A 16598-nucleotide genomic window follows, 5' to 3' on the forward strand; every position below is an offset into this window, starting at 1 on the left:
ATCACTGCAGATGGTGACTGCAGCCATGAAATTAAGACGCTTACTCCTTGGAAGGAAAGTTATGACCAACCTAGATAGCATATTGAAAAGCAGAGACATTACTTTGCCAACGAAGGTCCATCTAGTCAAGGCTATGGTTTTCTCAGTAGTCATGTATGAATGTGAGAGTTGTACTGTGAAGAAAGCTGAGCGCTGAAGAATTGATGCTTTTAAACTGTGGTGTTGGAGAAGACTCTTGAGAGTCCCTTGGACTACAAGGAGATCCAACCAGTCCATTCTGAAGGAGATCAGCCCTGGGATTTCTTTGGAGGGAATGATGCTAAAGCTGAAACTCCAGTACTTTGGCCACCTGATGCGAAGAGTTGACTCATTGGAAAAGACTCTGATGCTGGGAGGGATTGGGGGCAGGAGGAGATGGGACGACAGAGGAGGAGAAGGGACAACAGAGGATGAGATGGCTGAATGGCATGACCGACTCCATGGACGCGAGTTTGCGTGAACTCTGGGAGTTGGTGATGGGCAGGGAAGCCTGGCGTGCTGCAATTCATGGGGTCGCAAAGAGTCGGACACGACTGAGCGACTGAACTGAACTGAATTAAATAATTAACATGTTGGAGACATTGCATTCAGAGTTTGATTGGTATCACTCATAGTTGATCTGAGATTGTCATTTAAAGCGCTTTTGATTTTGGATTCATTTGCCAAGGTGCATCATTCGTAAAACATCTCAAATCAGGCATGACAGGATAGAACCACATGCTGGTACTATGGAGTGTAGCTGGGTCTGAATGGACCCTGATTTAGTCAACAATCATGTTTTCATCATGAATGATCAGCTGCTCTATGGTACTAACAAGAATGATCACCTGCTTGTGTGACACGCCCTTAAACAGGGCCTCATAGTTGGTGGTGGATGGCAGGAGGGCTGCTCTGGGAATGAAGTTACAGTAATCTGACAGAAGGAGGGCGGAGCAGGACTCTGAGCCAGCGTGAAATCACTTCTAAGGTGAGTGGGAGCTACAACAGGACAGCAAGGACATTTGGAGGAAGCAACTCCTTCAACTGCTCACACACTAATCACTATGCTAATACACAACAAAGCAGTTTGTCCATTCCTTAGATGAGACACACATTACCACCTCAGTGAGCCTCTTATAGATAAGGTAAGCTGTTGGGTTAAATCTCAGAAAACAATTGAGTCAAGTTGAGTGTTCCTTCTAGTTCAGGCATTGAATTTTAAGTTGCCAGGCAACTGTGTATATCTGAAGGGATGGCTACTCAAAACCCCCTTCACAGCTCCACAGTGTGGCTTTGCTCAGAATGTCAAGGAGGGAGAAAGAAAGGGTGAGAAAAATGGTTGTGGTGTCTTCTTATATTTCTGTAGGGCTTTGCAGATGCTCAGAACATGATCCAACATGGTGAATTATTTCTGCAGGAGCAGCTAGGAAGGAGTATTGCCTTCATTCTCTAGATAAGGGTATTGAAGGAAGATAATTTAGAGTAGGTTGATTATAATGCAGCATGCAAATACATGTCTACTACTCTTTATTCTAGTATTCTCTCCACACTGATTAAAATGGCATCATCATCATTAGTCATAACAACTAGCACTTATTGAGTACTTATCATTCTTTACAGGTATTATCTCATTTAACCCTCCCAACAGCTCTGTGCAATAAGCATTATAATTAGCTCTGCTACATAGATAAGGGTAACAAGTATTGAGTCAACCCCAGTTTCCTGTTTTTTAAGTATCATCCTGGGATTGCTAAGTGTTTGGGGAGGTAAAGAATTTTTTTTTTTAATAACCACTCAGCAGTTCCTCATTATGTTGCATAAAAATAGTTAGCCTTGTTTTCTCTTTAAGTTTCTATTTTTTTCCTTCCTTGTGGTGGAAACTTACCCTCAGAATCAAAAAGAGTCTTAGGTCTTCATTGTATCTCAGCCTTTTAGGAGCCAGTTGAACTTGAGTCTCTCATTTAACTTCAGCTTCCTCTGAAATGTATAGAATGGAAATAATATCCCTCTGTTTTTATTTCTCTGGAGTGTTGTGATGGTCAGATGAGATATTCTAAGTGAAAATGTTTATGAAATGATAAGCACTATGTAAACATTGATATAAATATTTATTCTACTTGTAAATTGTCTTTTTTCTTTGCCTCATTTTCCCTTATTTTTCTGAAGAACATTGCATTCTTTTATATGTTCATATCCAAATGCCTTCTGAACAGTGCACTTAACTGTAACACAAAAGATAATAGAAAGATTCCTGGAAAAGTTCACTTAGAACTATTGTGTTCCTCCAGATCTAAGTTTTCCCAGTGGTAATGGGTACCTTTAATTTTCAGAGCCTCCAGATTACCTCGCAGCAAGTTACATCTTCAAAGGACACTTTGGTGGTCTTTAAGTACATCAAGTGCAGAGTTCCTAGATGATTTCCCCAAACCTAAAATTATTCATGCATCTTCTTAGGTGCTTAGCATCACTAAGAGCAACATAATGTGTTGGGTATTGAAGCCCTGAAGTTCATTTACTTGAGAGAATTTGTTCTTTACAATTTTAGTTCTACATAAAAGTAACTCAGGTTTTACAAAGAGGCTGAATCATAGTAGGCAATGAAAATAGAAAAGAAAGAAATTTCAAAAGTATGAATATAAAAAGCAGGTATTCAAAAAGAAAATAATGAGGAAAATATAATAAGAAAACAGCAGATGTGATTAAAAGCACATCATTGAGCATTGCAAGACTATCATGTATGTGTTGGGGGTTCAGTGAGCAGTGGAGAGAGAGAGAAAGGCCAGCAGCAAGTTCTCTCCTAAGTTCCCATGTGAAGTTGGGTGTTGTCTAAACTCAATCATGTGAGAAGTCCAGCATGATTAGAACCATTAAGTCCCAACTCTTCCCTGTATCATGTTCAAAGAAGCGGAGAAACACCTAGACATTAGTGAGTAGGAAGGCCATTGGTTCCCAGTGAGAGTTCCCAAAAGGTAGAAAATAGATTTCACCACACCCAATTCAAGAGCAAAGATTGGTTATGTCCCTCAGCCTTAAAGGTGAAGCCCAATATTGCAAGTTATGTATTGAGTGTCTATCTAGGGGGGCTTCCCAGGTGGCGCTCGTGGTAAAGAACCTGCCTGCCAGTGCGGGAGATGAAGGAGATGTTGGTTCAATCCTTGGTCGGGAAGGTCCCCTGGAGTGGGGCATGGCAGCCCACTCCAGGATTCTTGCCTGGAGAATCCAAAGGACAGAGGAACCTGGCGGGCTACTGTCCATATGGTCGCAAAGAGTCAGACACAACTGAAGCAACTTAGCACACACGTAAGTATGGCATTGTGGCAACGTACAGAAGCATAAAACAAAACAATCTAACTACAAAAGATACCGAGCAAATGTTTACACATGGACACATATACACAAATTTCCCCAAAACTGTACAAAGTAATAGTTTCATCAGTCCATTGAATCTGTTTTTCTTTGTCTTTTTACTGTTGCTACCAAAGTCAAGAAGGAAATGTTAGTCTCTTTATCTTCTGAGTTGGCTTTAATAATCGTGTATCACAGCATAACAGATTACCCCAAAACTCAGTGGCTTAAGACAATAGTAGATGTTTGTTACTTTGAGAGTTTCCATGGACTAGGGATTGGTGGTCTGGCATAGGATCTCTCATAATGTTGCAGTCAGCATGTTAGCTGGGGCTGCAGTCATCTAAGGGCTTGAGAAGGGTTGTTTTCAGGATGGCTCACTCACAGGATTGGCAGGAGGCCTCAGTTCCTCTCTTCGTGAGCCTCCCTGTAGGGTTGTTTGAGGGTCCTCCTGACATGGCAACTGGCTTCCCCCAGAATGAGTGAGTTAAGACAATGAAGTATATATTGCCATGTCTTCTATAACCTAGTGAGGGAGGGGTCTACAGAAAGGTGTGAATACCAGAGGATGAGGCTCATTTGGGATTGTCTTGGACATTGACTATCACACTGGTCAAATCACAGTATGTCTGGTCTGAACCCCAAATAACAAAATGGCTATTGACCCAACAAGGCTGATAAGAGTCAGATATAGACTTTGAAAAGAGTCAGAAAACTTGAAACTACCTTCTTGGAGGAAAAATTAAGTAAATGGGCATGTTTAGCTGAAAGAAAAAAGATTTTTTTCACTTACTTGAAGGACTGTTACATAGAAGAAAAACTAACTTGATTTCTGTCTCTCCAGAGATTACAAAGAGAATTAATAGAGGAAGATATAGTGAATGACTCTTGAATTCCAGGCAATAACAAAGGGCTTGGAATAAAAAAATAAAGCCAAGACATAGTCCCAGACCATAAAGAATCCAGTCTTTAAGAACTGTGGAAAATATAATAAAGCATTTTTGCATATATGCAGTACATTACAGATATTTAATAAAACTATCAAAGATGTTCAGTAGAGCAGGACATACCACATGATTTAGGCTGAAGCATGGTTTTGGAGGTTAGTGTGGACAAGATGACTTCTAGACTTCATTCTGGTTTTATGAGCCTATGATTTTAGGAATAGACTCTAGACCTTTGTGGATTTGAAAGATGGCAATAAGGAAAACCCAGTACAACTTACATGTCATATTTATAGCATTGGTTTAAATCAGGTAAGCAGGTATAGATAATTATTCTAGTGTAATCTAGGAGATTGGCTTAAAGTTGGCTTAAAGCTCAACATTCAAAATAAAGATCATTGCATCTGGTCCCATCACTTCATGGCAAATAGATGGAGAAACAGTGGAAACAGTGGCAGACTTTATTTTTCTGGGCTCCAAATTCACTACAGATGGTGACTGTAGCCATGAAATTAAAAGACGCTTACTCCTTGGAAGAAAAGCTATGACCAACCTAGACAGCATATTAAAAAGCAGAGACATAACTTTGCCAGAAAAGGTCCGTCTAGTTAGGGCTATGGTTTTTCCAGTAGTCATGAATTGATGTGAGAGTTGGACTATAAAGAAAGCTGAGCGCCGAAGAATTGATGCTTTTGAACTGTGGTGTTGGAGAAGACTCTTTAGAGTCCCTTGGACAGCAAGGAGATCCAATCAGTCCATCCTAAAGGAAACCAGTCCTGAATATTCATTGGAAGGACTGATGCTGAAACTGAAACTCCAATGCTTTGGCCACCTGATGTGAAGAGCTGACTCATTTGAAAAGACCCTGATGCTGGGAAAGATTGAACGCAAGAGGAGAAGGGGACGACAGAGGATGAGATGGTTGGATGGCATCACCGACTCAATGGACATGAGTTTGAGTAATCTCCAGGAATTGGTGATGGACAGGGAGGCCTGGCGTGCTTCAGTCCATGGACTCACAAAGAGTCGGACACGACTGAGCGATGGAACTGAATCTAGGAGAATCCATATGGATTTTATAGATTTGTTATAAAAATATTTGGAGATCAGACATTGAACTAAATATGTATATACAGTATGAAATGATCAAAGAAAAAATGAGAACGAGTTCCTGTGTGTAGTCCCTAATATTTATAAAGGTGTTGGGAAAATGAAAGTGATCTGAATATTTCTCTGCTGGTGTTTAAGATGGGAGAGCTTACTGGTAAGATCATGGGGTGAGAAAACATGCTGTTTAGGCTCAAATCCTGGTTCTACCATTTCCTAGCTGTGTGACTTTGGGCCAAGATACTTTAATTTCCTTTTGCTTTAGTCTGCATATATATGTGTACAATAGGAATGAAAATGGTACCTATGTTAATGGGATGTTTGTGAGGCTAAATGGGTTGATACATGCAAAGTGCTTAGAACAGTGTCTGGGATACTATGTATGCTATATAAGCATTTGTTTCTTTTCCCAAATAGAGTAGATTCTGCCCTTAGGAAGCTCCCAGTCTAGTTTATATCACCTTCTTTCCCCCTTCCTCAATCACCACAGTTATTCAGATGACTGTGGAAGCAAAAAAAGATAACTGTTCCTCCCCAAAGGCCTTTCACATGCTTGTATTCTTATACATGACCTTTCCCTAGGTGCTGGAATGCAGGGCTATTTTTCATTAGTTATACTCTGAGCACCACAAACTTGAGGAATTGGGACACAATGTGCCAATTTTATGTCAAAATTTTTTTTTTACAATTATCAACGTGAGTTGAAAGAATTAATTTCTTTTTTGGAATTATGTCTTTGAGTGAAGACATTTTGTTTGTTTTCCTGGAGAACCAAGAAATTTGAATTTCTCCAGATAATCTAAAACTCTCCTGATGCAATTAAAAATTCTTCTTTTTTAAAAAAGTTTTTGTTTTAAAATATTTATTTATTTGACTGTGCAGGATCTTAGCTGCTATATGCAGGATCTTTAATCTTTGTCTTGGCCTGTGGGATCTTTAGTTGCAGCATGTTCAGTTTAGGCATGCAGGATCTAGTTCTCCCTGAGCAGAGATTGAAGCCTGGCCCCCAGCAAAGAGAGATCCGAGTCTTAGCCACTGGACCACCAGGGAAGTCCCTTAAAATTCTTCTTACCTGAGTACTCATGGCTGACACCAAATATTTTTTCTCCTAAGGCCATGTTCCTTAATACAACATCTATCCTATCCAAATATCTAAATAAATTAGGCTCAAGAACATACAAAATCAAATGTTATTATTGATATTATTGTTCCTATCACTCTTGTTATACAGTAATAGAGACAGAGTAATAAGAAGAAAAATAGCTAACATCTTCTGTGTAATTATCAGGATCTAGGCACTATATTCTTGGAGAAGGCAACGGCAACCCACTCCAGTACTCTTGCTTGGCAAATCCCATGGACAGAGGAGCCTGGTAGGCTGCAGTCCATGGGGTCGCTAGGAGTTGGACACGACCGAGTGACTTCACTTTCAGTTTTCACTTTCATGCATCAGAGAAGGAAATGGCAACCCACTCCAGTGTTCTTGCCTGGAGAATCCCAGGGATAGGGGAGCCTGGTGGGCTGCTGTCTCTGGGGTCGCACAGAGTTGGACACGACTGAAGTGACTTAGCAGCAGCAGCAACAGCAGCAGCAGGCACTATATTCTAGATCCCGCTCATTTGCCTTTTTTGGAGTTCATATACTAGATATGATTCCTCCTTCAGCTAATTTCTTAGGTTGGCCATTCCTATAATACAAGTGTGGTGTAAATTTAGACATAGCAGTAAAGCAGGGTGCAGCCTGAGGCTTTGATTTTTCACCAAAGATCTTTATTTCCCCAACCCAGAATTCCAGTAGAAAAATCTTTTGCATTGCTTCCTTGTCCCACGGACAGAGTTTTTCTGGTCTCTCTCCTGCAGCCTTTCCTGGTTGGTTGTCGTCGTCCTGCCTTGATCCTTCCCAGGGTCAAGTCTCCTATCACAACATGTTAAAACTCCTACCTTTAGCAGCTGGGACCTATTTCTGGTCCAGTAATTCTCCCATCCCTTTCCCCTTCTAGCCCCATAGTGTATTCTATGAGTCTATTACTCAAGCTTTAAGCTTTATCTTTGCTTCTGGCACTAAAAAGTTTCTCCTATCCTTTGAATTCAGTATTTGCTGTACTACTAACTTTTAAAAATCAGGCTTTATTTTTTAACAGCTCTTTTAGACTATAAGGGAAATTGAGAATATAATACAAAATCTTCCGTATACTCCTGCATGCAGTTTTTCTTTATTATTAACATCTTACAGTATGTTTGCTAAAAATTATGAAGCAACATTGATACATTATTATTAACTAAAGTTTATAGTTTATTCAGATCTTCCTAGTTTATACCTAATTTCCTTTTCCTGTACCAGAATCCCATCCAGGATGCCATGTTACATTTATTTGTCATGTCTCCATAGACTCTGCTTGGCTGTGACAGTTTCTCAAACTTTCCTTGTTTTTGATGACCTTGGCAGTCTCAGGAGTACTGTTCAGGTATTTTGTAGGATGCCTTGCTATTGGAATTTGTCTAGTGTTTTTCTTTGATTCTATCGGAGAAGGCAATGGCACCCCACTCCAGTACTCTTGCTTGGAAAATCCCATGGACGGGGGAGTCTATTAGGCTGCAATCCATGGGGTCGCTAGGAGTCGGACACGACTGAACGACTTCACTTTCACTTTTCACTTTCATGCATTGGAGAAGGAAATGGCAACCCACTCCAGTGTTCTTGCCTGGAGAATCCCAGGGACGGGGGAGCCTGGTGGGCTGCCATCTATGGGGTCGCACAGAGTCGGACATGACTGAAGTGACTTAGCATTTCTTTGATTAGAATGGGATTATAGATTTAGGGGAGAAAGATCGGAAAGGTTCAGTGCTATTTTCATCATATCATAAAAAGGCACATACTATCAATGTGATTTATGGTCAACATGATGTTGACCTTGATTAGCTGGTTCAAACAGTGTTTATCAGTGTCCCACTGTGGAGTTAGTTCCCCACCCCCGCTTTTCCTTTGAAAGAAGTTACTATGTATGGTCCACACTTAAGGAGTGGAGAGTTATGCTTCCCTTTATTACTGTTTTTTTTTTTTTTTTTAGCAGTTATATGTAACCAAGGGGTTTTTTGTTGGCTCTGTCTGTCAAAATGCTACTTAAAGAAATTGAGTCCTTTCTCGGGATCTTCTGTTCTCTTTAATACAGCTGACACTGGTTACTATCTTACCTTATTTCTGCAATGTCTCACAGGAACAGTTACTACTTCCTTCTTTGACTTTTCTCTTTCTTTACTTGAAACACCACACTCTCTCCGAGTTGCATTTTACCACTTTGGTTGCTGCTGCTGCTGCTAAGTCATCTCTGTCGTCTCCGACTCTGTGCGACCCCATAGACGGCAGCCCACCAGGCTCCCCTGTCCCTGGGATTTTCCAGGCAAGAACACTGGAGTGGGTTGCCATTTCCTTCTCCAATGCATAAAAGTGAAAAGTGAAAGGGAAGCCTCTCACTCGAGTCTGACTCTTAGCGACCGCATGGACTGCAGCCTACCAGGCTCCTCTATTTATGTGATTTTCCAGGCAAGAGGCTCTCTCAACTTCCTTTGTCAGTTCTACCTCATCTCCCCATTTCTACTCGCTGAAATTCCTTCATCCTACATCCTCTTGTCTTCACTCTCTCCCAGTCACCTCACCTCTTAGCTTCTGAGCCATCAAGGTCACTACTATGGCTAACTTCACCATCTATGAGTTGATGGATCCCATGTATTTATTTTCTACCAAGATTTGTCTTTTGAGCCTCTCCCCCAACTCATTCTTTCCCCTTTCCTCTCTCTGTTTTATCTATCTCTTCATTTATCTACATATCCATCTATCCATCTATCCAATATCTCTGTCTATCTATCTATGTTCTACTGGACATCTCCACTGGGTGTCTTTTATTTCACAAACTAAATCCATTATCCTCTCCTACAAACCTGGGAAATTTAAAGTGTAGCTGAACTCAGGGGACTCAGGACATTATCATTAGGAAAAGTTATGTTTGCTTCATCCCTTGCTTCTGCTTTCCTCAGCGCTGGAATCATTCTTAGACTATATCTACCATAAGAACGACATGGTTCCTAGTAGATCATAGAAAAAGAGGTCCCCTTCTTCCCAATAGTTCTATTAAAAGTCCTGATATTGTGAGGATTTCCCTGGTGGTGCAGTGGATAAGAATCTGCCTGCCAATGCAGGGGACACAGGTTCAATCCCTGTTCTGAGAAGATTCCACATGTTGCAGAGCAACTAAGCCCACACTCTAGAGTCTAAGAGCTGCAAGTACTGAGCCCATGCATCTAGGGCCTGTGCTCCACAACAAGAAAAGCCACTTCAATGAGAAACCCATGAACCATAATGAAGAGTAGCCGCCACTCTCCGTAACTAGAGAAAACCCATGTGCAGCAATGAAGACCGGCATACAACCAAAACTAAATAAATTTTTTTAAAAAGAAAGAAATTTGAAACCACCCAAGACCACTCAACTAGATAATGTGAAAATTTGGAAGTTTTCAAATCTAGGAATATTTGCCTTAAAAGCAACTGCAGATTTGTTGCCTCATGAGGCCCCCCCAAGGCATTATCCTGTTTGGCTTTGAACCATTTGGTGTGAAGCTAAGTGTGAGAGTGTGTGAAGCAGGGATGGAAAGGGGAACTCAAATGGAAAGGAGTCCATACTTCAGAGAGCAGGAGAGCACATAACAGTGAGGGAAAATACACTGAGAAGGGAGATCTGTCCCCAGGAAGAGACTGGGGAAGGCATGTGACAGGAAGTTGGACTCTGGAGGGCTGGAGGTGGAATTTGGGATTATGATGTCAACCATCATCAGGGAAATGTTTGATTCATCTTCCCTCACCCTCTTGGCATTGTTCCCAGGCCCTATATCCTTTTGCTGGCTCTGACAGGTTTTTCAGAATAGGACAAAGAAGCGCAAAATAGGAAGAGCAAAAATAAGGTAGCCCCCACCTTACACCGAGGTAGTGGGAGTTACAAAGATCTCTCTGCTGCATAGATCTTAGAATAAAGAACATTTCTCCCACACAAAACCACTGTTAAGATAAGGGTGAGGTAGGTTCTCACAGTCCAGGGAAGCCTAATGAACTCATGATGTTCTGGAAATAGCACCAGTAACAATGTATCTCAATTCAGATAACATTTATTGAGCCCCTTCTTTGAAGCAGGAGCTGCGAAAGTGCTGTATATCACTTCCCCTGCCCTTGGGAAGTTGTCAGCTATGTGATGATTTAGATATTTTGGAGCATCAGCCCCTTATCTTGGCCACTATTTCTACAGGAAGGTGAATTCTCAGTCACGGTACACAGGGTGGGCCATGTGTGCAACATACTGACCTTTCTTCCTCAGGTTCCCTTTGCTCACTCTCCCATTTGCTACCATTCCTTTAACTGAGTGCAGCCACTTGGCCTTCTAGTTCCTGCCAAGAAGGAAATTCAGAAGCTCTGCCTATCCAGTGCACTGAATTGAAGCCCTGAGTTTGACTCTTAAGTAGTTATTTGGCTATAAGGCAGTCATGTAGCATCTCTGAAGCTAAGGAGTAAGTTACAACCTTGGTTACCTCGTACAGTTTTGGGGGAATGTTAAATGATATATGTGCTTCATAAACAGCAAAGCATTCAGTTCAGTTCAGCTCAGTAGCTCAGTTGTGTCTGACTCTTTGCGACCCCATGAATCGCAGCATACCAGGCCTCCCTGTCCATCACCATCTCCCGGAGTTCACTCAAACTCACGTCCATCGAGTCAGTGATGCCATCCAGCCATCTCATCCTCTGTCGTCCCCTTTTCTTCCTGCCCCCAATCCCTCCCAGCATCAGAGTCTTTTCTAGTGAGTCAACTCTTCGCATGAAGTGGCCAAAGTACTGGAGTTTCAGCTTTAGTATCATTCCTTCCAAAGAACACCCAGGGCTGATCTCCTTTAGAATGGACTGGTTTAGATAATGCAAAAAAACTGAGCTGATCCTCAGAGAGTTAACTAGTTGGATGGGACCATAGAGATACCCTCTTGCCACCCAATATTTACTATGTGCGAGGCTTTCTTCTAAGCATTTCACATGTAGTGACTTGTTTAATCTGCAGAGCAACCCAGTGGGGTAGTACTATTACTATCCTCATTTTACACATGAGGAGCAGAGAAGTTAAATGTCTGGTCCAGAGTCACATTGTAAGTGACAGAGCTGAATTCAAAGTCAGGCAGCCAGTGAAGTCACTCAGTCATGTCTGACTCTTTGTGACCCTATGGACTGAAGCCTACCAGGCTCCTCTGTCCATGGGATTTTCCAGGCAAGAGTACTGGAGTGGGTTGCCATTTACTTCTCCAGGGGATCTTTCCGACCCAGGGATCTAATCCTGGTCCCCTGCATTATAGGCAGATGCTTTTACCGTCTGAACCACCAGGGAAGTTAATCACCAAACCAAGCTCCCTCCTGTGTGCTCTATTACCACCCTCTCTATACTTCTCTGGGAGCGCTCAGCAGGGTTATGATTGCTTGCCTTAGTGATAAATAAGCTACTAGAAGGCAGAAACTATACCTCATCATACATACACACCACAGTGCCTGCCACATGGTTGGGGCTCAGTACATATCTCTTGAATGAATAAATGTCCTCAGGAGAGACACATACCAAGTTTGATTTGATCTACTATGTTTTTCTTTAATCTTTTCTTAGCTAACTATGTTCATTTTTTCCAACCATTACTAGTAGGAGGTTCTTTGGCATTGCTCACTTGCCCTGATTGCCCGCCTTTGCACTTTCTCAACTCAACAACGAATCATCTAAACTGGTAGGAAGTGAACACTGTACTTAGGAGTATATTCTGACCAGCACCAGGTCCAGTATGACTATCCTTTCCTGCTGTCAGTATATATTCCTTATCCTGGACACTCTCAGGAGCCCACTCCTGCCCCTGAACTATTTGTTTGCCTGGGCAGGTTCTTGACTATGAATATAACCAAGTACCCAGAGTGAACCTTGGGCCTTTAGTGATGATCTAGGCGGGTGAGAGGAATCCACTAAATTCTGCCTCCGCTCTCCTCCCTTCACCTTTTCTTTCCTGGGAGGAGCTGGAAGGAAGGGAAAGGGATTCCCTAAGTTCTTAAAGGAGAAATGAGGTTATGGCTTGTGAAGAAGTTGAGGGAGGCAACTGCATCTTCTAATCTGGAATCCAGAGTTTGTTAATTTTGTGTCATGGCCTGACTACAGTGAGTTTTCTCCTAAGAAAAAAAATGTATCAGCACCACTGGCCTCATCTATTGGACTATATTTAAGGGGACGATGGGACAAGATGTTTGAACTGCGCATATTTTGAAAAATCCTATATTACAGTGGGCAAACATATTTGAGCTGTGTCTGTTGGGTTCCTCAAATTGGAAAACTACAGACTCTGATTCTCCTCACAGACTAAAAAAACTGACGAAAATTAAGATTCGATTATTGGATAAACCGGCAACCACATGCACAATAATCTATTCCAAACTAGGGCCTTTATTTTTAGTTGTTTTGGTTAGAGATTACTCTGGGGAACCAAGTGCCCCACTGGACACTCAGAGCTCTGTTCTTTGGGTCGGGGGTCAAAGCCACCAGTTTCCAGAGACAATCTCTTTAAGCGTCAGCGACTCTTCTCCTGGAGGGCGGGGCCGCGCCTGCGGGAGCGCGCTCCAGGAGTAGACCGCGGGTGGAAGAGGAGGAAGGCGACCTGGGGAAGGGCGCGAGGCCTCACGTGCGCGCTCCCGCCCGCCAGCCCGCGCGCTCTCGCGCCCACGCGCCCGCTCACCCGCCCGCCTGCTCCCGGGAAGTCTCGCGATGTCGTAGCCGGGTGCTCCCGCTGCGGGAGGCTCTGGCTGTTGCTGTGGTTGCCTGAGTTGCTGCTGCGGCGGTCGCGGCAGTGCTGGTGGAGGTGTCGGCCCTTGGGCGGATGTTGACATTGTGTTGTTGTTATTGCTGACGGTAATGGCGGCGGTGCCGCCGACGGCCAGGACCCCATCTCTTCTGTAGCCGAAGCCGAGACTACACAGAACGAACTCCGCGGCCTCGGAGCCCGCGGTAGCGACTCCTCTCAGCCTTCGCCGCCTCGCCAGCCCGTATCTCGGCCTCCGTCTCTGGACAGGCCCCTTCGGTCCGGGGGTCTCGGAGTCTCAGGATGGCGGATTTCGACGAGATCTATGAGGAGGAGGAGGACGAGGAGCGGGCCCTGGAAGAGCAGCTGCTCAAGTACTCGCCGGACCCGGTGGTGGTCCGCGGCTCTGGTCACGTCACCGTGTAAGGCCCGGTGGAGGGCGAGGGCGAGGACGGGAGGTGCAGGGCTGGGGTGGGCCCCTTACTCCGCGGGGGCCTTCTCTCCCGGTGTCCGTCGGGTGTCTGAGGCCTTCGGGAAGAGTAGGCGACCAGGAAGTGAGAACTTGCTTTATTTTCATTTGTTTCTGTCCCCGGAGTGGGGACAAACGCTGCCCTCCGCACCCCACCTCCTCCTGTTAGCAGGCCCCATGGGCCTGGGCGCTCTGACGGATCCCAGGAGGAAGGTTATTCTTTGGGGTCTGCCCTTCCGGCCACCCCTTCAGCTTCGGGGTGGAAATACACGTATTTCTAGGTGCCTCCCCCAGTTTTCTCATCCATTTACCTTGTGGTTCTCTTTCCTCGTTTGTGCCTTTGAGCCTAGTGACATATGGCTCAGAGGCCGGATCTGGGCCGGGTGAGACCCTGGCGACGATCGGTAATGAGTGGTTCCCTGTCTTCGTGTCTGTTTCACTCATACCCACAAGTCTTCCCAGTTTCTTGCAGAGTCAGTTTGTGCGGAACCAATGCAAGTTCCTGTAATTGTATATGATAAAAAAAAATGTATGGATGAACATATGTATTTAAGATGCAGAATGATGTATGTTTACATATAATTTAAAAAAAATCTACGTGATGGGCACACACTGCTCAGGTTACTCAGGGTTCTCTGTAATCTAAGCCCTTCCTTGGGGCACGAACTCTGGGATGGTTTCTTCATTTGATAAGGGTTCCTGTAAGTTCAGTTGGCAACATTTTAAAAGTCTGATATTATTCAAACAATAAGGAGGGAGCACTTTCTGAAAGGTCATGACTAATAAAGGAATGTGAAGACTTGAACCAAATAATGAGCTGTCCGGAAGCAGGAAGTTTTGTAATGTTTGTCGGAGAAGTTCAGAGTTTTGTACAAGTTGAAGAATTTATGCCTTTTCATTTTAGATCTCTGTTCAAATCCTAGGTCAAACTTCATGCTGTCAGACATCTCTCCACTTTACCTTTTTAGTAAAATACAAAGGGCCAGTAAGTTTGAAATTGCCTGGAACACTTTATATTTTATTTTTGGCTTAGGGTGAGTGGGATGTGCAGTGAATAACTGTTAGTGAAATAGTAGGACTTCTCATATAAGACTGTCAGCAAAATCTTTTCACTTCTCAAAACATGATATGACCAGCCATATTGTTGTTTGGGTGTGCTTATGTAATGCTTTGATTTCTTTAGCACCTGTTAGTTTATATTCTGGTGACTTAGTATAAAAACACTGCATTATCTCTGTCACAGTGCCATGAGAAGACAATAAAATATCACCGTACTAACAGTTACTTAGTATTTTAAGTGTCATCACTAGCATCATTAAGACATATAGCCAAATACTATGGGATATTAAATCTTTTTAACATATATCACAGAAATGTTTACATCTCAGAGCCTGCCATTTGTTTTGTTTGACTATTTGAACCTTAATGCATTCTTTTAAACCTAAGGAGTGCTTAAAGATTGGTTTTCAAACTTTATCATGGTATCTGTCCACCCTTCCCCATAAATTCCTCGTATCAAAGAAAAGCTGGCAAAATTTTATTTTAAAAGGTGCAGCTATAGTTATAATGTTTCCTCTGAGTAAAAGAAAAGCTAAGTACATTGTTGGGCCTGATGGAAAAGTCAGAGAGCTCAGCACCGAATAGGTGATTAGTAAATTTGATTTTAGTTGGCTACTTACAGAGGTTAACAGAGTGGGAGAGAATTATTAGTGGTTCCCAATCTTAATTGCCCATTGGAATCACTTGGGGAGTTTTTGTCATTGCCCCAGTGGAAGCCAAGTTTCTGAGTGAGGTCCTAGTTTGTTTAAAAAGTTCCACAAGTGACTCAAGTAGGTACCCAGGATTAAACACCACTATTCCAGAGTATTAAGAGAAACTAAATGCCCGCAATAAACAGTATGCCTTTCTACATAGAAGTTAATTTTTCTATGCTCTCTCTCAACTTCACTTTCTTTCCTGTTACTTTGGTTCTAGGCTCTGGGTTCAAATCTACCCTTTGCCACTTCTTGGGTAAATTATTTATCTGTGACTCTTCATTTAAAATGGGGCTAGTTGTAGTCCCTAATTGTTAAAATTAAGGATTGAGACAGTACGTGCAAAGAATTCATCACATTGTGTGGTACTGTGCTCAATAAATATAGCCTTTATTAATTATCATCCACACATATAGTGTTCCTCTTTGAGAAACATAGGTATAAAGCACAGTACTAAGAAATCCAGACTGCCTTTCTCAAACTTAATAGTGACTCACTTTAGTCTTATTTTTCCATTTCTGGGCGATTTGTATGAGGGTAAATTGTGTGAAATATTTCAAGGAGAATTAATAAGAATCTTCTACATTGAAGGCCTAATCCTGTTTTGTGGGGACATAGATAAGTACAGTTAATAGTAGTACAAAACTTTTTGTATCATTCACTGGCATACTATGCAAGTAGGAGTCAGTTAATACCTATAATGGTTTTTGAAATTGGTGTTTGTGGGTTGCTATAATTGTTGAGCATGTTCAGTTTTTCTTGCCTGCAAGTATAAATGGGAAGAGCTATTAAAACAGTTGAAAGACTACTGGTTAAGCTTATCACTACAGCTGTCCTATCTGCTCCTTCTCTATTTAAACTAAGGAGCTGCTCAGAGCTGTTTTCCCTTACTGGTTTGGAAGTCAATATAATGTAATGTATAGAATCATCTGCAATCCACATCAATCTGAAACTATATAGATCTATTCATGTGTGTTTTTCACACATGTCACTTTTGAGTAGACCTTCACGATTGATTATTTCTACTCTTTTCCCCTCCATGATATAATACATCATGTTATATTGCTGTTATTTTAGAAGTCACTGTATTCTCGTATAGAAGAAGGCAATGGCA

At 42.4% G+C, this 16598-nt stretch overlaps 1 protein-coding gene across 1 annotated transcript in view; it reads left to right on the forward strand.

Moving 5' to 3' along the window:
- Positions 1 to 13224: 13224 nt before the first annotated feature.
- CHIC2 (cysteine rich hydrophobic domain 2) overlaps positions 13225 to 16598 on the forward strand; it is a 58490-nt gene continuing 55116 nt past the window's right edge. Inside the window, exon 1 of the mRNA XM_086407668.1 lies at positions 13225 to 13683. Within this exon, the coding sequence (XP_086263794.1) occupies positions 13565 to 13683 (119 nt within the window). The 5' untranslated portion in view covers positions 13225 to 13564. The remainder of the gene's footprint in view (positions 13684 to 16598) is intronic.

This window comes from Bos grunniens, chromosome 6, assembly GCF_055505025.1.
Source record: "Bos grunniens cultivar Pamir isolate PY7600 chromosome 6, Bosgru_T2T1.0, whole genome shotgun sequence".
Lineage (NCBI taxonomy): Eukaryota > Metazoa > Chordata > Mammalia > Artiodactyla > Bovidae > Bos > Bos grunniens.